This window comes from Rhinoderma darwinii, chromosome 2 (genome assembly GCF_050947455.1).
Source record: "Rhinoderma darwinii isolate aRhiDar2 chromosome 2, aRhiDar2.hap1, whole genome shotgun sequence".
Taxonomy (NCBI): Eukaryota; Metazoa; Chordata; class Amphibia; order Anura; family Rhinodermatidae; genus Rhinoderma; species Rhinoderma darwinii.
Genome location: NC_134688.1, coordinates 19,762,498 through 19,790,118, shown reverse-complemented (window position 1 = coordinate 19,790,118; position 27,621 = coordinate 19,762,498). Strand labels below are relative to the sequence as shown.

At 47.5% G+C, this 27,621-nt stretch overlaps 1 protein-coding gene across 2 annotated transcripts in view; it reads left to right on the top strand.

Moving 5' to 3' along the window:
• RAB38 (RAB38, member RAS oncogene family) overlaps positions 1 to 27,547 on the top strand; it is a 76,152-nt gene extending 48,605 nt beyond the window's left edge. The window contains exons 1-2 of one of the 2 annotated variants that reach the window (XR_012881271.1): positions 10,065 to 10,661; positions 27,336 to 27,420. Coding sequence is in view for 1 of the 2 variants with exons in the window: in XM_075851439.1 (XP_075707554.1) it covers positions 27,336 to 27,488 (153 nt within the window). In the remaining variant the exon portion in view is untranslated. Of the gene's footprint in view, positions 1 to 10,064; positions 10,662 to 27,335 lie in introns of those variants that run through there. The other variant, XM_075851439.1, reaches the window with a different exon arrangement.
• The last annotated feature ends 74 nt before the right edge of the window (positions 27,548 to 27,621 follow it).

The window sequence follows — 27,621 nt, the reverse complement described above, 5'->3', positions numbered from 1 at the left end:
CCCAATCTTTGTCCATACACGACCAGTCCACTTTGTGCCCCCACACAGTAAGGCCACGTTCACACGTGGCAGAATTTTTCCGCTGCAAATGTTGGTGCAGATTCGGGACAATTACGCAACTAATCTTCACCAACATTTGCATATTTGTCAGGTAATTCAGACGTTGCAGATATTGCCGAAGATTTCAGTTTTTGCATCTTCAGTCTGAAAATTGACAGTGAAATTCCGCTGCTTCTCTGCAACATAATGTGCATGCCGCGGAGGGAAAATTCTGCACCGCAGAAAATTGCTCTTTGGTGTCCCACACACTTTCATAGTGCCCTCTTTGTGTGGCACACAGTAAGGGTATGCAGGGGCGTAGCTAAAGGCTCACGGGCCCCGATGCAAAAGTTCTTATTGCCCCCCCCCCCCGCAAACTTCTCATGGCCGACGGTCCGCAGCTTTCAGCTGCATCGCTGGGTCTCCTAAGTGATCCAACAATGCAGCACTAGCAGCCGGGGCGTCACTAAGGCTGTGTTCACACACCCTATTTACGGACATAATTCGGGCGTTTTAGCATTGAATTACGTCAGAAAATGCGGCTCAAAAGCGTTGGCAAACATCTGCCCATTCATTAGAATGGGTCTTACGATGTTTTGTGCCGACAGTCATTTTTTTTACGCGCCGCTGTCAAAAGGCGGCGCGTAAAAAACACGCCCGCATCAAAGAAGTGCCTGTCACTTCTTCAGACGTAAATGGAGACGTTTTCCATGGACTCCATGGAAAAACAGCTCCAATTACGTCCGTAATGGACGCAGCGAAAGACGCCTGCACATGCCATTACGGCTGAAATTACGGTGCTGTTTTCTCCTGAACAGCTCCGTAATTTCAGCCGTAACAGACGCTGCCGTGTGAACATACCCTCAGGGCTTAAAATGTCAGGGAAATAGCCCCAATACATATGTGTCCGCCCAAAAAAAAGTGTGTGTATATGAGACAGCACAGAATATCTATAGCACTACGACCCTATAAACTATGCAACGAAGAGAAAGGATCCAGCGATGTATAGTGTAGATAAGGGAAAACTGGGTTCCCACTTTATTGAAAAATAATCCACGAACAGTGACACAAAGTAACGGAAACATGTCTGAGCCATGACTAAGAGCACAGCCAGTGCTTGAAACGCGTAGGCTTCATTCTTTGCCATTTTTCCACCTTGTTACCCTCCTGGTGTTTCCGTTACTTTGTGTCACTGTTCGTGGATTATTTTTCAATAAAGTGGGAACCCAGTTTTCCCTTATCTACACTATACATCGCTGGATCCTTTCTCTTCGTTGCTATTGTTACCTGCCGCGAGCCGTGGCGGCTGATCCGGGCGATACTCAACACAGGAGTGTGAAGCTGGTGAGCTGGAGGTTTCCTCCCTTTTCCTTTTTCCCTGCTATTACCCCTATAAACTATGGCTAGGATTAGATACAGTGGCTCAGCAGACAGTATCACACATGATAGGATTAGATACAGTGGCTCAGAAGGCAGTATCACACATGATAGGATTAGATACAGTGGCTCAGCAGACAGTATCACACATGATAGGATTAGATACAGTGGCTCAGCAGACAGTATCACACATGATAGGATTAGATACAGTGGCTCAGCAGACAGTATCACACATGATAGGATTAGATACAGTGGCTCAGCAGACAGTATCACACATGATAGGATTAGATACAGTGGCTCAGAAGGCAGTATCACACATGATAGGATTAGATACAGTGGCTCAGCAGACAGTATCACACATAATAGGATTAGATACAGTGGCCCAGCAGATAGTATCACACATGATAGGATTAGATACAGGGCTCAGCAGACAGTATCACACATGATAGGATTAGATACAATGACTCAGCAGACAGTATAACACATGATAGGATTAGATACAGTGGCTCAGCAGACAGTATCACACATGATAGGATTAGATACAGTGGCTCAGAAGGCAGTATCACACATGATAGGATTAGATACAGTGGCTCAGCAGACCAGTACCCATCCATCTGCAGTGACGGTCAGACACCGGGACGGCCACAGGCTGGTAATATTAGGCTGGGAAAGGCCAAAAACAGTGGCCCTCCCCACCCTGGTAATGCTGCCTGCTGCTGCTGTGTTGTATCTGGCTGGTTATGAAAATTGGGGGGGACCCGACATCGTTCTTTCCAATTATTTTTTATTTTTTTAAATGATGTGGGGTCCCCCCATTTTTCATAACCAGCCAGATACAATAAAGCAGCAGCAGCCTAGCATTACCAGGGTGGGAAGGGCCACTGTATCTGGCCTTTCCCCTCCTGATAATACCAGCCTGCGACCACCCCAGTGGCCGACCATCACTACAGATGGTCAGGTACTGGATCGTACCCGGCTCTTCCCAGCACCCCTGGTGGCGCTGGGTACCGAGGTAATAAAGAGGGTTAGTGTTAGCCTCTGCACCGGCTAACACTAAGCCCCGCCTTAGCAATGGATGCTGTCAATCAGCCGGCGGCCATTACTAAGGCGGTAGTAATATAGTTTAAAAAAAAAACACAAAGACATAGAAAAAATATTTTATTGAAATAAAAAAAAAAAAAACCCACAACCCTCATTAACCGTTTTATTGATAATAAAAAAAAAACTGTCATCGAAGTAGTCCTGGAATCCGCCGTAGTCCAACGACCGAACCTGTAAGAAAACACACAAAAAAACGATTAGTAACACATGTGTTAGGCTTAGATACAGGGCCTATGTGTGATACTGTCTGTGGGACCCTGTATCTAAGCCTACCACAAGGTAGGCTTAGATACAGGGTCCAGCAGACAGTAATCTTATACAGTATAAGATTACTGTGTGCTGGGGCCCTGTATCTAAACCTACAGTGTGGTAGGCTTATATACAGGGCCCATCAGACAGGATCACACATGGGCCATGTATCTAAACCTACAGTGTGGTAGGCTTATATACAGGGCCCAGCAGACAGGATCACGCATGGGCCATGTATCTAAGCCTACCATGTGATTGGCTTAGATACAGGGCCCAGCAGACAGGATCACGCATGGGCCGTGTATCTAAGCCTACCATGTGATTGGCTTAGATACAGGGCCCAGCAGACAGGATCACACAATCTGTGATCCTGTCTCATGGGCCCCCTAAGCCTGCTACATCGTAGGCTTAGGGGTTGTGCAGTCCCTAAACATTGATGGCCTATCCACAGGATAGGCCATCAATAGCTGATGTGTCTCCCGGGACCCGCAAATCAGCTGTTTTGAAGGGGCCGCAGCACTCGTACGAGAGCTGCTTCCCCTTCATTTCACTACTCGCCCACACTGTGAATCGCCGACACCGATTCACAGTGTGACCGGAATGAAGGGGAGCAGCTCTCGTACGAGTGCTGCGGCCCCTTCAAAACAGCTGATTGGCGGGTCCCGGGAGTCGGACCCCGCCAGTCAGGGCTAAGCTTGCCTTCCTCTTCAGTCGCGGCGGAAGTTCTGTCGTCTCGATGCTGTGCGCGGCGCATAGCGCTGTGACGTCAGGGCCTCCGCTGCGATCCGGAACCAGGAAGGTAAGTAAAGTCTGTTACTATAGTAACAGGGGCCCGCGGCCTATAGTAACTTTTTATTGATGTGGTGCGGGGGGCTGTGGGCCCCCCTGGCTTCGGGGCCCGGTCGCAATTGCGACCGCTGCGACCCCTATAGCTACGCCAGTGAGGGTATGTTCACACGCAAACTCAAAAACGTCTGAAAATACAGAGTCGTTTTCAAGCGAAAACAGCTCCTGATTTTCAGGCGTTTTTGAAGCTGAAAATGAATTTGGAGCTTCTTTTAAGGCTATGTTCACACGGCTTAGCAAAATACTTCAGGCGAAAACAGCTCTTGATTTTCAGACGTTTTTTTAACTACTCGCGTTTTTTATGGACCTTATTGGAGCTGTTGTTCAATGAAGTCAATGAAAAACGGCTCCAAAAACGTCCCAAGAAGTGACATGCACTTCTTTTTCGTGGGCGTCTTTTTACGTGCTGTATTTTGACAGCGTCGCGTAAAATAACACCTCGTAGGAACAGAACATCGTAAAACCCATTGAAAGCAATGGGCAGATGTTTGTAGGCGTAATGGAGCCGTTTTTTCAGGCGTAATTTGAGGCGTAAAACGCCCGAATTACGTCTGAAAACAGTGCGTGTGAACATACCCTGAGGCTTCTTTTGAGGCATTTTTCAAAGTGTTCAATGGAAAATCAGCTCAAAAAAACGCCCCAAGAAGTGACATGCTACTTCTTCTTACGGAGCGTCTTTTTAAGCTCCGTTTTTTTAAAAAGCGGCGTAAAAAGACGCCCCGTATGAACTAAATGCTGTTTTTCCCATTGATTTCAATGGGCAGTGGTTTGTAGGCGTTCAGCTTCCATTTTTTCAGGCTTTCTTTGAGCCGTAAACGCCCCGAAATACACATGAAAACACTGCGTGTGAACATACCTAAATAGTTTCCCCACACAGTGATGATACCTCTTTAGTGCCTCCTCAAATTAATGATGCCTTCTTAGTGCCCCACACACAGTATGATGCCCCCTTGGTGCCCCCCACACAGGATAATGTCTCCCTGGGGCCCCCTACACAGTATGATTCCCTCATGGTACAGTATAATGGCCCCTTGTGCGCCCACACAGTATCATACCCCAATAGTGCACCCACACCGTGTTATGACCCCATTGTGCTCCACCCACAGTATGATGCCCCCATAGTAGCCCACACACAGTATGATGCCCCCATAGTGCCCCACACAGTATGATGCCCCCATAGTGCCACACACACAGTATAATGGCCCCATGTGCCCCCACAGATTATTATGCCAATATAGTGCTTCCACATAGTATTATGCCCCCATAGTGCCCCCACACAAAATGGTGCCCCCTTAGTGCCCCTACACAGTGTAATGCTTCTATAGTGCCCCCTACACAGGTTACAATGACCCTATCGTACCCCACACAGTATAATAGCCTCCTGATTCCCCACGTAGTATCATGCCTACATAGGGCCCAACACAGTTTTTTACCCACATAGTGCCACACACACAGCATGATGCCCCCATACAGTATCATACTCTTATAGTGCCCCCAAACAGTATCATGCTCTGATAGTGCCCCCACACAGTATTATGCCCCCATAGTGCTTTTTGCACAGACACAGTGTACCTAAAAATAGCAAAAAAAAATTACTCACCTAGCCCCGTTCTCATGACGAAAGGAGCAGATCACTCTGCAGGTCTCCTCTGGTCTGTGAGACTGCATGTACTAATGTTATCCCCATATTAAGTGTCGCTGATGCATCATTACCCCATTTAATAAACCAATAAAGCAACGAAACCTGTTTCTTGGAGAATGTGGGAATGGCCACAGCTTTATTTAACACAACCAAACATTTTTGTATCACATGGCCCTGAAGTAACCACTTAATTTATTCACATCTCCTGTGATGCCGCCCACTGTGAAGCGGCGCGCATGTAGGTTCTTCTCCGGATTTTACTCTTCAGAGCCTATCTCCGCCAAGGAGGATACCGCGAACACCTATGCGGTACTCCGACCACCCCCACCACACAATGCCAAACCAGCCTCCACTCCATCTTGCAGACCCGACAGCATGATGTCGATCCCAATGTCATTTAAATGAATGCCGTCAGATAACAATAAGTCCCCATTGTCACCTTCCAACATCAAATGACGAATTGCTACCCCCCCCCAATGGAACGAACAAACCTGGAAATACGAACATTCAACACCCGTCTTGACCGCTCGATGGCCACAGCACTTCTAGCTCCTCGCCAATGAGTTCGTGCAATCACCTCAGACCAGACAATCACACAATCAGCAAAAAGCTGTTTGAAATGACCTAAATCAGCCTTGATAAGGGACAACAACTCCGACAATTTCACCTTTCCCAAATCATTTCCCCCAACATGTATAACGAGCACAATTGGACCACGGCATTCCCAACTAACTTCAACTATTAACGGCAACAGCTGAACCCACCTCAGCCCTCTGATACCTTTCCAGTGCACCTCGGCCGATGACACCCCAAGACTGAGGCCTAAAGGCCGATATTCAGCCCGCCGAGCTGCCCAGAAAATAAAAGAATGGCCAACTATCCATACTTCCGGCCGATGTTCTGAACTGACAAAGAAAATCAAAACAACACCAGATCCGGACGCACATAGGACCTATAACAAGTTGAACTCCACCTACCCAGACGTTTAATATCTTCCTCCCCCATACCTAAAGCATTAGCCTCCGTGGCTGCCCCTATTCTAAACGAATGAGTCCCAAACTCAGCAGGATCAACGCCCAAATGCTCCAAACAAGACTTAAGAACGGCTCCAAATTGAAATCGAGTAAGCGGCAAAGAATTAGAATGTACCAAGAAAGGAACCCCATCAGCTCGAAAAGACAAAAACTCACGCACCAAACGAACTGGACAGAATTCACCACCCAATGAATTCACGCACAACCAACACCAACGCCCATCTGATCAGTCTTGGACCGTCTCACACATACCCGGACCACTTTTTCCTCCAATAAAACATCCGCAAACAGAAGACCCCCAAACCGCTTTGCGCTCGGTGACACCAATTCGCTCACCCGCAATGCTGCGAAAAAGGCCAAAGAAAAAGCAGTACGTAGCAAAACAGACTCATAAGGATCAAAGCAAACAGCCGGAACAACCATCAGCATCCTTAGTAATAAAGCATATGTAATAGGCCTCCTAGCATCCTTCACAATATGCTCCTTCTTCCACCCCTTCAATGCCTGTCTAATAACAAACATTTTCGTCACATCAGTACAACCCCACAACTTCAACATAAACGCAATACCAGTCAAACCTTTTGACACCGTGTACACCGAAGAACCATTAATACGCATCCGAGACAAATACTCCAACGTAACCTCATAATGCCGCTCATCATTTGTAGGAAAAACCCCGCCAGATAATTCCAACCACTCCGCCCAAAACTTATTATGGCTCCGCCATGTACCTGGTACCACAGAACCTTGAACTAGCCGGGCAAGTTCCCCTCGACCAGGGCCCATAAGTGATTCGGGCAACGCTCCCCTTCCAGCCGTGCTCCCGGGTGAAGCTCCCGAAAGACCCCCATCTGCAAACGAGATAAGGCATCTGCGATTTTATTCTCAACACCCGGCACATGTGTAGCCCGAAACCAAATGTTACATTGCATGCAACGTAGAACTAGATGCCTAAGTAACGCCAAAACCGGCAATGACCCAGAAGACAAATTGTTAACAGCCTGCACCACTGCCATATTGTCCGTCCAAAAACGTATGCGACTATTCAACATCTTTGAACCCCACAACTCCACTGCAACCACAATGGGAAAGAGTTCTAAAAGAGTCAAATTCAATGTCAGACCCATACTACTCCAGCCCACAGGCCAACGTGCAAAACACCACTCCGCTCCAAAAACCGCACCGCAACCGACACTGCCAGCAGCATCTGTAAACAGCTGTAACTCAAAACTGGAAACCTCCTCCGACTGACAAATCGCCCTACCATTAAAAGATCGCAAAAAAGTCTGCCACACGCGCAAATCATCTTTCATTTGCCTAGTGACACGAATGAAATGATTTGAGCGCGAAATACCCCTAGTCGCCAATGATAGGCGTCTAGAGAAAACGCGACCCATGGGAACGATCCTGCAAGCAAAAACCAGCAACCCTAACAGTGACTGAAGATGCTTCAGGGTAACCTTTTTTGATAAAACAAATTCGTCAATGGTACAAAGCAGACGCGCAAGCTTGTCGTCAGGTAATTTGAAAACCATCTCTTGCGTATCAATTTCAATACCCAGAAACGACAAAATCGTAGCCGGACCAACCGTCTTCTCTTCTGCTACCGGGACACCAAATTCGGACATTAAAACTCGAAAGGTTTTCAGCAAATAACCACATATCCCTGAATCACTTGGACCTACAAATAAAAAGTCGTCTAGATAATGAATGGCCGAAGAAATACCTGTCTTGAAACGAACCGTCCGTTCCAAAAAGGAACCAAAAACTTCAAAATAGTAACATGAGATGGCACAACCCATAGGCAAACACATGTCTACAAAAAACTGCTCATCTAACCGACATCCCAACAAATGGAAACAGGCAGGATCCACAGGCAACAAACGAAAAGCTGACTCTATGTCCGATTTAGCAAGCAAGGCACCTACGCCTGCCTCCCGTACCAACCGCACAGCCACATCAAAAGACGTGTAAGACACTGCAGCCTCATCTCTGGAAATCCCATCGTTGACCGAATCCCCACGAGGGAAGGAAAGGTGATGAATCAACCTAAACTTCCCCGGTTCCTTTTTGGGGACCAAGCCAAGAGGAGAAACCCGTAAATTCGTATAAGGTGGCTCCCCAAAGGGGCCCGCCATCCTGCCTAAAGACACCTCATTCAGCACTTTTTCCCGTGCCAAACACGTTTTCTTTCACCGATTTTAAATTATCTGACAACATCAAAACCGAAGAAAAAACATGCGGAATGAAAAAACCTTCACTGAAGCCCCGACCTAACAAGTCTGCTTCCTGTCTCTTGGGATACCTGGCGAGCCACGGTTCCATCGCGAGAGCGCTCACCGGAGTTCTCCGCTACACCGGCAGGATCCACCTTGGAAGGTTGTTTTGCCCGTCGGAAACAGCGAAGCGCGGAATGGGCACCCCCGCAGATGGAGCACTCATGACGAAACTTGCAGGAAGAATAGAACCTGCAATGTCCCTCATTGTAGAGCCAACATGCTCCTGTTGGGCGCTGCGCCGCAATCCCGGGTGCTGAACCCGAAACTGCGACTCCTGCCTGAAAGGGCCGAGCCTGCTTTTGAGCCAAAATTAGCTGTAACCACACATCCGTCGCCTTCGACGCCCAACCAATGTCAGGCGTCATCGCCAACCGACGGCGAAATTCCTCGTCATATCTCCACCAAGCTGCACCTCCGTGCAATTTGTGGGCACTGAATATAGTGTCTACATACACAAACAGCTCGGCCCCTTTTTCCGGAAAACGTTGACAGATGACATGAGCCAAGGTAGAAAAACCCTGGAGCCAATTGCCAAACGTTTTCGCGACTTTCACCTTTTTCTCCGAACCTCTTTCGAAAACACGCTCCTTATCTATCGTCACATGATCGACCGACACCAAGGACCAAACATCCACAAAGTCATGTGCCCATATCTTGTCCTTGATCTCCGCAGACAGGTGAGTACCTAAAGGAGCTACACCACAAAACAGCGAATCACGGAATGCCAAGCCAGACATACTGGCCGCCCGCTCAGGCGGAGGCTGAGCCCCCCCTGGCAAAACCAACGGAACCGAAGCTCCGCCTTTTGTACCCAAACCATCCAACAAGCTTTTTAATGCCGAAACTAAATCAATAGCAGATAAATCACCCTTAGGTAGCCATGCGTTCCCACATGGAGACTCACCGGAGAAGGGCGTCCTCGTCACTTCCGAGGGTGCATCAACTCTCCCAGATACCGGAACCACAGACAGATCCCCACCAGGTGGACAGGCTGAGGCGACTTCTGGAACTGGAACCAGCGAAGACGAATGACGATCCCTGTGCTCCCGCCGATGACTCCTCGTGTATCTCCTTCCCGTGCGGCTGGGTGTACTAGCTCCCGACGACGACTGGGACGGCGAAGAAGATGCTGTACTGGAAGACACACTCCTACTCCGGGAACGGCGACGTCTCTCAACCTGATGGCGTGGACGCCCGTGACCACCACGACGATGTCCCCTTCCATGCCGTCTCCTTCGCCGTCTGCGTCTCGCCGACACCGCACCTGGAAGAGAAAACTCCGAAAGAGAAACTGGCAAATCACGTTGCTCCGCAGACTGCCTGCACGGCAACAGATCACTGCTACCGCACGACAATCCACCCAGCGCACTCCTCTCATTCACAGTGCCTGTGCCTGGTAAAAACAGGCCACTCACCAGCTCTCTCCCCAGCTCTGTGTCATTTTCAGAACCACCAGCAGGTGGCAGCAACTGCACACCTAACCTGCTGGTGCCTGAGGCCTGCGTCTCTGGTCTCCTGAGACCGCCCCCTCCAGCTCCCCTCTCAACCACGGCCTGCTGTGAGAGGGAAAAAGCTGTCGGGCCGGGAAGAAGAACCAGCGGTGCACTAATCACGGCCCCGGCTTCTGCGGCTGCTTGCGGCCTTGCACTGCCTGCAGCCCGGATGGGGAGAACTGCAGAAGCTCCCCCAGCCAGGGGAGTGGGTGGCACGACGTCGGGACCGGGTGAAGGGGAGAGCAGGCGACGGCGCCTCCGTCCCGCTCCTGACGAGCGAACGGTGCCGGCCCGCCTCTGTGTGGCTGAAGGTGGACTGGGGCTCAAACGGGGAGGAGGCCGAGAAACCCGGCGCGGCCTACCTCTAACTGCCGACGCCGACGGGACTCCACCGCTGCTGACACCGACGACCGCCGCAGGTAACACCTCTTGCCTGCGATCCCCTGCCAGGAACACCTCCAGCCAGCTTGTACCCTCCGTGGCAACCCGCTGTGCCACCTGCCTCATCAGCTCATCCGCCATCTGTACTCCGGAAAACGCCCTGGACCGCAGAGGAAGATCTCTCACAGGACCAGACGTCTGACGTTTGCAGCTCCAGCAGGTAAGATAGTGAACTGCCCTTGACCTCAACTATTTATCTGCTCCTAACCCCTCCTCTATCCCCTTGCCCAACCAATCCCTGCTCCTGATTTTTTCCCGCACTTTTTTCCCCCCTTCCATCCCCCTATCACATACAGTCCCAGGCACTTTCTCTATTTGATTTAGTGCCTCAAGGTGTGTGGCTCTGTGCAGGCAGGCACGATGATGTCACTGCATCACCAATCTGCTAACGGGAGGTGTCACAGTGTGACGGATGGAGCAGGGAGCAGATGGCTCCCTGCTCTACCATTGTAGTCAACTGTATCTGCGTCCTGAGGACACGGATTCAGTTAAAATCGAGAAATGCGACAGGCCTCCCCGGGACAGCAGGACATCACCTGGAATTTGGGACTCCGACAAAAATATCACACTTCTGTATTAGACCTGGATTTTCTCCTTTTAGTCTACGCTTCTTGCCCATTTTTTATGTTTCTGCTAAACGCTCGCAGTAAAACAAGCAGCCAGCGCGTCGTCTACCAATAAATAGGCCCTGAGCATTCATGAAACACGGGACTATTGATTTCACATCCAGTCTGCTGATTACAAAGTACTGTAAATTTAGCAGTGAATTACTGCACAGTTATTACCAGAGAGAGGAATTCATCAGAAGAATGAGCTGGAAAACAATGATTACTATAAAAATCCCCGTTATTGTTCCCGGCGTTAATGAAACGAGGTGCGATCTATTTATGGTATAACACCGGTGTTCACATAATTACGAACAAAGACGTCAGTTTAAGCTACCAATACATCTAAGGCCTCAGTCACACTTGCTTTTTATTTTTTAACCCCTTCCTACCCTGCAGTTATGCCTCATGCCAGAGGCGTAGCTAGGTTCTCCAGCACCCGGGGCAAAGATTCAGTTTGGCGCCCCCCCCCCCCCAGCTTCTTTCCCGACATCTCCTTCCCCCTCGCCGTGTTTGTTTTCTCTATCAATCGACGTGTCATTTCTTTTTATGTAACGCGAGCATAAAATTATTTGTACATTTCACAAGCAATACGGTTCTATACACAACACAAGAACCAAGCTCGGTACATATATACAGCCCCAGAACAAATACAGCTGTGCAACCCCTGCCGTATAGGTTTGTACGGCGTAAAACTACAGCTCCCAGCATGGCCTGAACAATGGTGAGGATATGCTGGGAGATGCCGTTTCACAAAAAATAAATCCTATCATAATCATACCACCCATCATCTCGCTGCAGATCGTACAGTGACTACAGTGCTGATTAGAGGCAGAGTGAACATTTACATTAAGTGACTCACCGGTGACGTCTCAGATTCTAGTTCTTTTTCTCCATCCGGTCCAGACCTCTATGGTGACTTCTACCGATCCATTTCTGCAGTTTGCCGCTCACATGTCTTCAGCTTCTCACTTTTCCAACATTTCTGGACCTATAAATAAATATAAAGTTCTCATTATACCACACACTACGCCCCTAAATATAATAGCGCCATACACTGCACCTCTAATTATAATAGCACCATACACCGTGTCCCACACACACACTGTGCCCCCTATAGATAGTGCCTGCCATAGAGCCCCCTTTAGATAGTGCCTGACATAGAGCCCCTGTAGATAGTGCCCCCATATAGACCACCCCTGTATATAGTGTCCCACAAATAACTCCCCCTATAGTGCTCTACAGATAGCCCACCCCTGTATATAGCCCCCTTTAGATATAGCCCACCCCTGTATATAGAGCTCTACAGATAGCCCAACCATGTATGTAGCCCCCCTGTAGAAATAGCCCACCCCTGTATATAGTGCTCCACATATAGTATATAGTGTTTCACAGATAGCCCACCCCTGTATATAGCCCCCCCTTGTACATATAGTCCACCCCTGTATATAGTGCTCCACTAGATAGTCCACCCCTGTATATAGTGCTCCACAGATAGTCCACCCCTGTATATAGCCCCCCCCCCTTGTACATATAGTCCACCCCTGTATATAGTGCTCCACTAGATAGTCCACCCCTGTATATAGTGCTCCACAGATAGCCCACCCCTGTATATACCATATACAAGGGTGGGCTATCTGTGGAGCACTATATACAGGGGTGGACTATATGTACAAGGGGGCTATATACAGGGGTGGGCTTTCTGTGGAGCACTATAGGGGGAGCTATTTGTGGGATACTATATACAGGGGTGGGCTATATCTACAGGGGGACTATATACAGGAGTGGGCTATCTGTAGAGCACTATCTACAGTGGTGGGCTATATCTACAGGGGGACCATATCTACAGGGGTGGGCTATACACAGGGCTGGGATATAGACAGGGGGGGCTATATCTACAGCGGTGGGCTATACACAGGGGGGCTATATACAGGGGTGGGCTATACACAGCGGGGTTATATCTACAGAGGGGGGCTATATACAGGGGTGGGCTATACACAGGGGGGCTATATCTACAGGGGTGGGCTATACATAGGGGGGCTATATACAGGGGGAATATATCTACAGGGGGAATATATCTACAGGGCTGGGCTATATCTACAGGGCGACTATATCTACAGGGGGGTCTATATACTGGGGTGGGCTATCTATGGAGCACCATATACAGGGGTGGGCTATATCTACAGGGGGCTATATACTATATAGCCCACCCCTGTATATGGTGCTCTATAGACAGCCCACTCCAGTATATAGCCCCCCCTGTAGATATAGTCCCCCTGAATATAGCCCACCCCTGTATATGGTGCTCTATAGACAGCCCACTCCAGTATATAGCTCCCCTGTAGATATAGTCCCCCTGTATATAGCCCAGCCCTGTAGATATAGTCCCCCTGTAGATATAGTCCCCCTGTAGATATAGTCCCCCTGTATATAGCCCAGCCCTGTAGATATAGTCCTCCTGTATATAGCCCAGCCCTGTAGATATAGTCCCCCTGTATATAGCCCCCCTGTAGATATAGTCCCCCTGTATATAGTCCCCCTGTAGATATAGTCCCCCTGTAGATATAGTCCCCCTGTATATAGCCCAGCAGATATAGTCCCCCTGTATATAGCCCAGCCCTGTAGATATAGTCCCCCTGTAGATATAGTCCCCCTGTATATAGCCCAGCCCTGTAGATAGACACCCCCCGTAAAGCCCCCCGCGAGTAGACAAAGTCCCCCCCCCCCCCCGCACACTTCTATTACAATTTTTAAAAAAAAACACATTTCAAACTCACCTTATTCCCGCTCCCACGCCGTCCGCCAGTCATGGAGACCTGCTCTCTTCTGCGCAGGTCTCCTGGGGGTTGAACGCGGCGTCTATGAAAGGCGCTGATTGGCTGGGCAGGATGACTTTCCCTGTCAGTCAGCGCCTTTCATCGACGGAAGCGTCACTGGTACAAAAGGTACCAGTCGCTTCATTCGTGGAAAGGCGCTGAATGGCCGGGCACGGAACGTGCCCGGTCATTCATTGCTTCTAATTGTACCTGTGTCCTTGCGACACAGGTGCAATTATAGTGCAGGAGGAGGGGGCGCTGGCGCCCCCCTCTGAACTGCGCCCGGGGCACATGCCCCGCTTGCCCACCCTTAGCTACGCCCCTGCTCATGCACATGACCGTTGTGCCACTCGGGCCGTTTTTGACGGCAACCGAGTGGCACCCGATAGTCTTCACGGACCCATTCACTTTAGCGGGTGAATCGGGTCCGTGAAAAATGGTCGGACGGCGCACTCGGTCGTGTGCATGAGGAGCAATAGTACATTGCAGTTAGTGGGTCGTTCCCGCTTACCGCCATACTATTATGCTGCAGTGATGGTATAGGCGCAGGAGCTGTGTCGTCCGTGCTTTCACTTACGAGTGTCGGCTGTATTATGCAGTCGACACCCCGCCCTAATGTTGAAAAAAAAAAAAGTTATGGCTTTCGAAATGCGAAAATGATAAAAAGTAAAAAAATCGCTGCGCCCTGTACACTGTCTCGCCAAAAGTATATGGATACCTGACCATCACACTTATTTGACTTTGTTGGACATCCCATTCCAAAACCATGAGGGTTAATATGAAGTTGGTCCTTTTTTTAACAGCCTTCACTCTTCAGGTATGTTCACACAGCGCAGATATGGTGCGTAAAAGTACAAAGCGTATCCTCCTTGGACGTCGCAGGGAATTCTGTCCGAAAAACCGCACCAAATTGTAGAAAGTGAAAAAAAAAAGCCTATACTTACCCGTAGCCATGGCGACGCTTCCCTCTGACGTCCTTCAGCCCGGCCTCATGGGATGATATTTCATCCCATGTGACCGCTGCAGCCTGTGATTGGCTCAGCGATCACATGGGATGAAATGTCATCCCTGGAGGACGGGCTGGACAAAGGAGCAGAGAGTTCTGTTCTGGGTAAGTATGATTTTTTTTTTTCTGAGTTGTGATTTTTGCAGCGGAATTGCAGATTTTCCGCCGCCAAAATCGCAACATCTGCTATTTGTTGCAGGTTTTACCTCTATATTGAATTCAATGGAGAAAACCTGCAACAGAAAATCAACGATTCCGCAACATAAATTGACATTCTGCAGATTAAAAAACGACACCGCAAGTCAATTTATGAGTTTTATATCAGCTTTTCAGCCGTTTTTTTTTTACGCAGCGTGTGGATGAGATTTATTTAAATCTCATCCACTTTGCTGCTACTAGAATACATTGTGGATTTTCCGCAATTAAATTAGTTGTGAAAAATCTGCATCTACGTGTGAACTCTTGATTATAAAATATTACAGAAAGATGTAGATAAGCTGGCAGCACGGGCAAAAACATGGCAGATGAAATGTAATGTTGATAAATGTAAAGTAATGCACTTAGGACGCAATAATAGTATTAATTCATATACATTAAATGGAATAAAACTGGGGATAGCGGAACAAGAGAAGGACCTGGGTATTCTGGTAACAAATAAGCTAAGCAGCAGCACTCAATGTCAGGCAGCAGCTGCAAAAGCAAATAGGATTTTAGGGTGTATAAAAAAGAGATAAAAACCTCTGATTCAAATGTAATATTACCACTCCCACTCCTATTACCAATCCCTAGTAAGGCCACATCTAGAATATGGAATTAATTTTTGCGCTCCACATTGTAAAAAGGACATAGGAGAACTGGAGAGGGTTCAGAGGTGGGCAACGAGATTATTACATGGGATGGGAGGTGTCGCTTACAATGAAAGGCTAGAAAAATTGGGCTTGTTCAGCTTGGAAAAAATAAGTCTGAGGCTTGATTTATACGAGCGTGTGCGTTTTGCGCACGCAAAAAACGCTGCGTTTTGCGTGCGCAAAAGGCACTTAACAGCTGTGTGTGTCATCAGTGTATGATGCGCGGCTGCGAGATTTTCTCGCAGCCGCCATCATTTTGACACTCCGTTTGGATGTTTGTAAACAGAAAAGCACGTGGTGCTTTTCTGTTTACATTCAGAGTTTGACAGCTGTTGCGCGAACCACGCAGTTCGCACGGAAGTGCTTCCGTGCGACCTGCGTGGTTTTCACGCACCCATTGACTTCAATGGGTGCGTGATGCGCGAAAAACGCAGAAATATAGAACATGTCGTGAGTTTTACGCAGCGCACTCACGCTGCGCAAAACTCACGGACTGTCTGCACTGCCCCATAGACTTGTATAGGTCCGTGTGACCCGCGTGAAAAGCATGCGCGTCGCACGGACGTATATCACGGTCATGTAAATGATGCCTTAGAGGGGATCTTATTAAGTGTGTGGTCAATACAGAGAACTAGCACATGATCTGTTCCCTCCAAGGACTCTACAAAGGACCAGGGGACACCCATTGCATGTGGAAGAAAGACGTTTTAGACATCAATATAGAAAAGGGTTCTTTACAGTTAGAGTGGTCAAGCTATGGAATGCCCTTCCCCAAGAGGTAGTGATGGCAGATACTATGTCAGCATTTAAAATAAGACAAGATGATTATTTACATACAAATGGCATTGAGGGTTATAACTAATCTAGCAATGAATGATGGATAATTTTTTGAGAGAAGCTGAACTTGATGGATCTGTGTCTTTTTTAAACCTATGTAACCTGGCCTTCTGGTTAGACCAGAGTAGATCTAGCAGATAATAATAACACTTACAGATGACCAGGGCAGATATAGCAGATAATAATAACACTTAGGCCCTGTTCACACAGAGTTTTTTTGACAAGTTTTTTTACCGCGAGTAGAAAAATCTTGTCGCGGTAAAAAGAAGCGACATGACCTATCTTGAGGCGGTTTCCGCCTCCAAAACCCCATTTCAATCAGTCAGAAATGGGAAAAAAAACGCCTCGACGAGTGTTTTGACGAGTTTTTGCAAAACGTCTGGAGCAGTTTTTGCAGGAGGAATTTTCCTCCTGCAAAAAACTCTGTGTGAACACAGCCTAAGGGTATGTTCGCACGCTTAACAAAAACGTCTGAAAATACGGAGCTGATTTCAGAGAAAACAGCCTCTGATTTTCAGGCGTTTTTGAAGCTGAGGCTGGGTTCACACGACCTATTTTCAGGCGTAATGGAGGCGTTTTACGCCTCGAATTACGCCTGAAAACACGGCTCCAATACGTCGGCAAACATCTGCCCATTCATTTCAATGGTTTTGCCGATGTACTGTGCCGACGACATGTCATTTTCCACGTCGCTGTCAAAAGACGGCGCGTAAAATAACAGCCTCGTCAAAGAAGTGCATGACACTTCTTGGGATGTAATTGGAGCCGTTTTTCATTGATTCCAATGAAGAACAGCTCCAAATTACGACCGTAATTGACGCCGCGCAAAACGCGAGTACGAGCAATTACATCTGAAATGCAGGAGCTGTTTCCTCCTGAAAACAGCTCCGTAATTTCAGCCGTAATTGACGTTATCGTGTGCACATACCCTAAAAATGAAATTTGGAGCCATTTTTTGAGGTGTTTTTTGAGGCATTTTCATAGTGTTCAATGGAAAATCAGCTCCAAAAAACGCCTCAAGAAGTGACCTGCTACTTCTTTTTACGTAGCGTCTTTTTTCGCTCCGTTTTTTGACAGCGACCCGTAAAATAAAGGCTCGTGGGAACAGAACATCGTAATTCCCATTGAAAGCAATGGCCAGATGTTTGTAGGCGTATTAGGGGCGTTTTTTCAGGCGTAATTCGAGGCATGTGAACATACCCTTACAGGTGACCAGAGCTGGTCTAGCAGATAATAATAGCACTTGCAGGTGACAGGGTAGATCTAGCAGATAATAATAACACTTACAGGTGACCGGGCAGATACAGCAGATAATAACACTTTCAGGTGACCGGGGCAGATCTAGCATATAATAATAATAACACTTACGGGGGATTGGGGCAGATCTAGCAGATAATAATAACAGAGGTGACCGAAGCAGGTCTAGCAGATAATAACACTTACAGATGACTGGGCAGATTTAGCAGATAATAATAACAACACTTACTGGTGACCGGGACAGATCTAGCAGATATTAACATTTACAGGTGACTGGGGCAGATCTAGCAGATATTAATAGCACTTACAGGTGACCAGGGCATATCTAGCAGATAATAACACTTTCAGGTGACCGGGGCAGATCTAGCATATAATAATAATAACACTTACGGGGGATTGGGGCAGATCTAGCAGATAATAATAACACAGGTGACCGGAGCAGGTATCTGTGTCTAGCAGATAATAACACTTATAGGTGACTGGGCAGATTTAGCAGATAATAATAACAACACTTACAGGTGACAGGGGCAGATCTAGCAGATATTAATAACACTTACAGGTGACTGGGGCAGATCTAGCAGATAATAATAACACTTACATGTGAACGGAGCAGATATAGCAGATAAAATAGCACTCAAAGGTGACCAGAGCAGATCTAGCAGATATTAATAACAGTTACATGTGACCTGTCAGGTCTAGCAGATAATACTTACAGGTGACTGGAGCAGATCTAGCAGATATTAATAACAGTTACATGTGACCTGTCAGGTCTAGCAGATAATACTTACAGGTGACTGGAGCAGATCTAGCAGATAATAATAACACTTACAGGTGACCGGAGCAGATCTAGCAGATAATAATAGCACTTACAGGTGACCGGAGAAGATCTTGCAGATAATAATAACACTTACAGGTGACTGGAGCAGATCTAGCAGATAATAATAACAATTACAGGTGACCGCGGCAGATCTAGCAGATAATAATAGCACTTACAGGTGAACGGAGCAGATCTAGCAGATAATAATAACACTTACAGGTGACCCAGGCATATCTAGCAGATAATAATAACACTTACAGGTGACCGGAGCAGATCTAGCAGATAATAATAACAATTACAGGTGACCGCGGCAGATCTAGCAGATAATAATACCACTTACAGGTGACCGAGGCAGATCTAGCAGATAATAATAACACTTACAGGTGACCCAGGCAGATCTAGCAGATAATAATAACACTTACAGGTGACCGGAGCAGATCTAGCAGATAATAATAACACTTACAGGTGACCCGGGCAGATCTAGCAGATAATAATAACACTTAGGGTATGTTCACACGCACTAATTACGGACGTAATTCGGGCGTTTTTGCCCCGAATTACGTCCGAAAATAGCGCCTCAATAGCGCTGACAAACATCTGCCCATTGAAAGCAATAGGCAGACGTTTGTCTGTTCACACGAGGCGTAATTTACGCGCCGCTGTCAAATGACGGCGCGTAAATAGACGCCCGCGTCAAAGAAGTGACCTGTCACTTCTTTGGGCGTAATTGGAGCCGTTATTCATTGACTCCAAGGAATAGCAGCGCCAATTACGTCCGTAATTGACGCGGCGTTCAAGCGCCTGCACATGCCGTTACGGCTGAAATTACGGGGATGTTTTCAGGCTGAAACATCCCCGTAATTTCATCCGTTATGGACGCCCTCGTGTGAACATACCCTTACAGGTGACCGTAGCAGATCTAGCAGATTATAATAACACTTACAGGTGACCGTAGCAGATAATAACACTTACAGGTGACCGGGGAAGATCTAGTAGATCATAATAACACTTACAGGTTACCGGGGTAGAACTAGCAGATAATAATACCACTTACAGGTGACCGTAGCAGATCTAGCAGATTATAATAACACTTACAGGTGACCGTAGCAGATAATAACACTTACAGGTGACTGGGGAAGATCTAGTAGATCATAATAACACTTACAGGTTACCGGGGTAGAACTAGCAGATAATAATACCACTTACAGGTGACCGTAGCAGATCTAGCAGATTATAATAACACTTACAGGTGACCGTAGCAGATAATAACACTTACAGGTGACTGGGGAAGATCTAGTAGATCATAATAACACTTACAGGTTACCGGGGTAGAACTAGCAGATAATAATACCACTTACAGGTGACCGAGGCAGATCTAGCAGATAATAATACCACTTACAGGTGACCGAGGCAGATCTAGCAGATAATAATAACACTTACAGGTGACCGAGGCAGATATAGCAGATAATAATAACACAGGTGACCGAGGCAGATCTAGCAGATCAGAAATTTTAGGAACTGACTTGTGGCAAAGGTGGCATCCTATGACAGTGCCACACTTAATATCACTGAGCTTTTCAGCGCCACTCATACTACTAGCAATGTTTGTCTACATGACTGTGTGCTTGATTTTACGCACCTGTGTGACAGAAACACCTGAACTCAATAATTAGGTGGGCTGTCCGCATACCTCCCATCACAGAGCTGATGGATTCCGAATAGAAATGCAAAGAAATGCAGCTTTAGATGTGACTAGAGCTTAAGCGATAAGCTAGTATACAATATTAAATATAGATGCATACAAACAATGTTATACTATATTTCTGTATATTTGCACTAAAAATCAAATGTCACTCCCAGGATCTTCTGAGCTCACAAAGCATGATGGGAATTGTAGTTCCTCAAAAGTAAGTAATAAGGTCACACGGGCTGAACACCTGCATGAGATCGGAGACACCGCTCTGCCTAGGACGCTGGGAACATAGACATCCCTGCGCTAATCTCCAAGGTCCACCTAAACCCTTGTGATGTTTCGGGAGCTGGAACTATTTTCATCTGTGCATTCCTAATCTCCCGTTATCCGTGTAACCCGCTGTGAAGCGCCGGCTCCTGATTGGTTCTTTGCATTGATTAGATTTTCACAGCGATCTGATAGTGATGTTATAGAGCTGTGGAATCTGGGAACCCGGCCTCAAAATACCCTCCTGTGATTTATGCCTCGTTGTCAGGACTTGGGCTATATTCAGCCATTAGGGCGGGTTCACACATGGCGGAATTTCACTTAAATTCCGCTGCGGACACTCCGCAGCGTTATTCCGCAGCGGAGCCGTTTCTCCATTGACTTTCACTTTAATTTAGCAGTGTTCGTTTACACGATGCGTACAATTCCGCTGCGGAGCATAGGCTGCGGAGCGGAATTTGGTGTCCGCAGCATGCTCTGTCTGTTGCGGAGCAGTGGCGGACTCATGGCGGAATTTCTCCATTGACTTCAATGGAGATTCAAAGTTCCGCAATGAAGTCCGCAGCTGTCATGCACATGTTATGTGTGCTGCGGATGCGTCTTGCTTTTTTAACTTGACATTTCTTCATTCTGGCTGGACCTATGTATTTCTAGGTCTACAGCCAGACTGAGGAAGTCAATGGGGCCCCCGTAATGACGGGAGCGTTGCTAGGAGACGTCTGTAAATAGTCACTGTCCAGGGTGCTGAAAGAGTTAAGCGATCGGCAGTAACTGTTTCTGCACCCGGGACAGTGACTACCGATCCCAATATACATGTATCTGTAAAAAAAAATGAAGTTCGTACTTACCGAGAACTCCCTGTTTCTGTCTCCAGTCCGGCCTCCCAGGATGACGTTTCAGTGTAAGTGACGGCTGCAGCCAATCACAGGCCAAGCACAGGCTGCAGCGGTCACATGGACTGCCGCGTCATCCAGGGAGGTCGGGCTGGATGCCGAAGGAGGGACGCGTCATAAAGACAACGGGCGGTAAGTATGAATTTCTTTTACTATCACTAGGGAAAGTGCTGTCCCTTCTCTCTATCCTGCACTGATAGGGAGAAGGGAAGCACTTTTCCCGCAGTCCGCAGCAGCTAGTCCGCATCAATTTTCTGCACATTTTGTGCAGATCCGCAGCCGTAATCCGCAACCCGGATTAGGTGCGGCATTGATGCGGACAGTTGCGGAGGAATTCCGCCATGTGTGGTCATGCCCTAACTCACAGAGAAGTAGCACAAGGGATATTTTTTTCCTGTGTCGAATATTTACTGGAGACAGAACTGTACATACATTAACATTTGTAACTGGGTTCTACTTGATTTACGGATGTAGCAAAGTTGAATTGGTCTTTTAACGGCTTCTTTTGTGCACTGTGATAACTCGGTTAAGATCATACACTATGTTTGCCTGCAGTCCTATGTAAAGCCATGGATGACCTGCAGTTCTATGTAAAAACACAGATAATACATTGATATCACAATGAGTTATGCAAAATGATAAACTCAGCTCTGCTACAGCTGATAAAGATCATCAAAACCACAAAAAAGGCCATACTCACTAGGTAGGTGGGTGGGTGAAAACCCGTTCCCATCAGGACGCAGACGGGTCAAAGAATGCTGCAGAAGGAGTGTGCATTAAGTAGTGATAGCCCCTCCCACTAGTCTTGAGGGGAGTGGCGGACTAAGTGCTCAAAGGTGTGCGATAAATGAGTGTCAGTGTAGTGCTAGGGTGTGAATGGATGGTAAAAAATAAATATGTATGTATGAAAGTGTGTAATAATGTAATAAAAATAAATAAATAAATAAATAAATAAATGTGATGAATAGGGGTCAGTGCTGTGAATAGTACATGGGGTGTCAGTACTATGTGTAATACGTGGAGGGATAATGTGCTGGTCGTCAGGCATGGCGTATCTTGCCGAATAACAGCCTATTTGTAACGCCGCTAGTGTTAGCTAAAGCGGGCTGCTCTGCATTCCAAACCAAACGCCAGCACATCATGCCCTCCCAGCATATAAGACCCGGCTGCGTCCTGAAAAAAAGTGTAGTATACGTAGTAAGAAATATCCATGAAACATGGGGTATTAGTTGTTATTTGTGGTCATGCCCTAACTCACAGAGAAGTAGCACAAGGGATATTTTTTTCCTGTGTCGAATATTTACTGGAGACAGAACTGTACATACATTAACATTTGTAACTGGGTTCTACTTGATTTACGGATGTAGCAAAGTTGAATTGGTCTTTTAACGGCTTCTTTTGTGCACTGTGATAACTCGGTTAAGATCATACACTATGTTTGCCTGCAGTCCTATGTAAAGCCATGGATGACCTGCAGTTCTATGTAAAAACACAGATAATACATTGATATCACAATGAGTTATGCAAAATGATAAACTCAGCTCTGCTACAGCTGATAAAGCTCAGCTCTGCAATACTTATATGTGCCCAACAGTGCCCAAAAATAACAGAACTGCTCAGTGCTCAGAAATAACAATGCCATACACTTCCATAGATATGGCCCCAAGCACACGACCGTAGTTTTCATCCAAAATTATGGACCAGGTAATTACGGGTTAAATTGCGGTTGTGTGTCCGGGCCGTAAAAATAATCCGCAAAATAAAGAAAATGTCCTATTCTTGTCCACAATTCTGGCACGGACTCGCCCATAGAAGTCCATAGGCACTTCCCCAAATACGGACTGTTACGGAGGTGCATCTTTATTTGCGGATCCATATTTGCGGACAGTAAAAACCCTTACGGTCATGTGCATGAGGCCTAACACAATGAATTGCGGCAAATGACAAACTCAGCTCTGCTACTTTTGTACATTTATTTTTATGTATACATCTCGTCCTCAGAGCTGCATAAACTGACTCAGCAATGTACTGTGGTCTATAAAACCTTTTTAATATTTCATGATCCCAGTCTTATAGGCCCAGATTATTAAAGGTGAACTTTCCCTTTAAGGGTATGTTCACTCAGGGCAGATACGCTACGTAAAAGCACACAGCGTATTCTCCTTGGTTGCTGCAGGGAATTCCAACCAAAGAACAGCACCAAATTGTGGTGCAGTTTTTCAGCCGTAACGTCTGTTGCGGAAAACGACACCATTTTTTTTAAACTTACGTAGCCATGGCTACACGTCCCTCTGCCGTCCTGCAAACCGGTCCCCTGGGATCAGGGGCGTAACTAGGAAAGACTGGGCCCCATAGCAAACTTTTGACTGGGGCCCCCCCTCCCCTGGGTGTCACACAACCCCCCCCTTGTAGATAGTGCCTTTTTTACAGACACCCCCTGTAGATAACGCCATACAGCCCCCCCTCTGTAGATAGTGCCATACATCCCCCTGTAGAGAACGCCATACAGCCCCCTGTAGATAACGCCATACAGCCCCCCTGCAGAGAACGCCATACAGCCCCCCCTGTAGAGAACGCCATACAGCCCCCCCTGTAGGGAACGCCATACAGCCATCCCCCCTGTAGGGAACGCCATACAGCGTCCCCCCTCCCAAAAAAATGCAACCTACAGTGTGTCCTACAAAATACATGTATCCCCTCTCCACAGGATCTCCACAGGACTGGGGATACATGTGTGATCGCTGGCAGCGATAGGGAGAACGGGGGACTGAAAGTCCCCTGAAGTTCTCCATGACTAACCTTTGACTTCCGGCGTCTGCGCGGCTCAATAAAAATGAATGGAGCGCTGGTCACGCATGCGCACAAGCACGACCGGCGCTCCATTCATTTCTACAGAGCTGCCGACACAGACCCCGGAAGTCCGAGGTTTGTGATGGAGAACTTCAGGGGACTTTCAGTCCCCCGTTCTCCCTATCCCTGCCAGCGATCACACATGTATCCCCTGTCCTGTAGATATCCTGTGGAGAGGGGATACATGTCCTGTGGAGAGGGGATACATGTCCTGTGGAGAGGGGATACATGTCCTGTGGGGAGGGGATACATGTCCTGTGGAGAGAGGATACATGTCCTGTGGAGAGGGGATACATGTCCTGTGGAGAGGGGATACATGTCCTGTGGAAAGGGGATACATGTCCTGTGGGGAGGGGATACATGTCCTGTGGAGAGGGGATACATGTCCTGTGGAGAGGGGATACATGTCCTGTGGAGAGGGGGTACATGTCCTGTGGAGAGGGGGTACATGTCCTGTGGAGAGGGGGTACATGTCCTGTGGAGAGGGGGTACATGTCCTGTGGAGAGGGGATACATGTCCTGTGTATATCCTGTGGAGAGGGGATACATGTCCTGTGGAGAGGGGATACATGTCCTGTGGAGAGGGGGGGATACATGTCCTGTGGAGAGGGGGGGATACATGTCCTGTGGAGATCCTGTGGAGAGGGGATACATGTCCTGTGGAGAGGGGGGGATACATGTCCTGTGGAGAGGGGGGGATACATGTCCTGTGGAGAGAGGGGGATACATGTCCTGTGGAGAGGGGATACATGTCCTGTGGAGAGGGGGGGGATACGTGTCCTGTGGAGAGGGGATATGTGTCCTGTGGAGAGGGGATACGTGTCCTGTGGAGAGGGGGATACATGTGCTGTGGAGAGGGGATACATGTCCTGTGGAGAGGGGATACATGTCCTGTGGAGAGGGGATACATGTCCTGTGGAGAGGGGGGGGATACATGTCCTGTGGAGAGGGGATACATGTCCTGTGGAGAGGGGATACATGTCCTGTGGAGAGGGGATACCTGTCCTGTGGAGAGGGGATACATGTCCTGTGGAGATCCTGTGGAGAGGGGATACATGTCCTGTGGAGAGGGGATACGTGTCCTGTGGAGAGGGGATACGTGTCCTGTGGAGAGGGGATACATGTCCTGTGGAGAGGGGATACATGTCCTGTGGAGATCCTGTGGAGAGGGGATACATGTCCTGTGGAGAGGGGATACATGTCCTGTGGAGAGGGGATACATGTCCTGTGGAGAGGGATACATGTCCTGTGGAGAGGGGATACATGTCCTGTGGAGAGGGGATACATGTCCTGTGGAGAGGGGGGGGATACATGTCTTTTGCTCTATTTTGCACCTTCAGGACCAGACACCGTTTAGCCATTTTTAGCACGTGTTAGTTAAATGGCTATAACTTTTTTATTTGTTGGGCTAACGACGTGATTTTTGCGACGTTTTTTCCGTAGACAATGCAGGTTTCATTTTTTATCGTTTTTATACACACCTTTTTTGCTATTTTCGAATTTTTATTCATAAAGTTTGAAAATAATAGTAAAAAAATAAGCTTTTTTACGTTTCAGCTATTTTTTTTTTGGTAATAACATAGTTTTACCCTAAAATAGACCTTTTATTTGTGATCGCCATTGTCTACCGTAAATTTTTATATATTACATGTCTATATTAGGGTAATTGGGTCAGCGCTAGCGTTACAACAATGATTTGCGGGGGGGGGGGAACGTTTTTTTTTTGGGGTGGGTATTTTATGTGTTTTTATTATTTTATTTTTTTTTTGCACTTTAATTTATAATTTTTTTATTACTATGGTCTGTCCCCCAATGGTCAAAAAAGACCTTTGGGGAACTTTATATATTTTTTCTCTCTTTTACACCATCTTTTCCACTGTAACTGGAGCTGCACAGCAGGGAAATCAGCCCTCTCATAGTGACGATTGTCACTAATAGGGCTGTGCTGGGTCTAGTAAGACCCAGCAGCAGTCTGTCACTAATGGCACCCGGCGATCATGTGACCAGTCACATGATCACCGGGAGGAATAGAGACAGCGCCGCTGCTGCTGTCTCTATTCCTATACACAGCGTTCATTGAGCGCTGTGTAAAAAGACATCGGAGAAGACAGAAGCAATGAAAGCTGCTTCTATCCTCTCCTCAGGGTCCCCGGCAGTCACTGACAGCCGGAGACCCGACATTCAGCTGCCCGATCGCGCGGGCAGCAAGTTAAAACCCGAGCCGTAGAAAGTCTATGGCTCGGGTTTTAAGGACCCTGACCGCTGGCCGTAAAAATACAGCCAGCGGTCGGGAACCAGTTAATGGCAGAGCGGGGAGATACCTCCCTGCTCTGCCGTAGTGTTCAGTGGCGTCCCGCTGTAGCAGCCATAGCGGCTGCTAGCGGAGCCTCCGGCCATGGTGGGGGCCGTGCCGGCGGGCGACACGGGCCCCCTCATGCCCCGGGCCCCCTCATGCCCCGGGCCCCGTAGCAGCCGCTACTGCTGCTACGGCGGTAGTTACGCCACTGCCTGGGATGATATTTAATCCCATGTGACCGCTGCAGTCTATTATTGGCTGCAGCGGTCACATGGGATGAAACGTCATCCCAGTTGGCCGACCTGGAGAAAGAAGCACAGAATTTCTGGGTAAGTATAAGATTTTTTTTCTGAGTTGCGGCAGAATCTCTGCTTTTCCAACAAAAAAGCAGCAATTACGCGAATACGATTGACATGCTGCGGAATAATAACTGCACCGCAGGTCAATTTCCGAGCATTTTTTCCACTTATCACTTACGCAGCATCTGGATGAGATTTGTACAACTCTCATCCTCTCTGCCGCCACTGTAATTCTGCTATAGATTTTCGCAACAAAACCTGCACTATTTACGCTACGTGTGAACTGACCCTAAAAATTTGGCCAGATATTAGAATTTATAAATTCTAACTTTTACTTTTTCTTCTTGCAGGAAAACATAAACATTGACGAGGCCTCGAGGTGTCTGGTGAAGCACATCATTGCCAGTGAGAGCGACATAATGCAATCTGTGGAGCCGGACGTTGTAAAACCCCAATTGAATTCCTCTAAAATACCTAGTTGTTCTGCTTGCTTTAAGTTCTAATTTTTATTATTATTTGTTCTTGCCTTGGTTCAGTTGTTAAATAAAATCCAATGAACGTGTTGTGGTGGCCGCAATGATCGCTACTGATGACTCATCTCTCGCAGGGAACGTTACACTAAAAGTATCAAGGTCG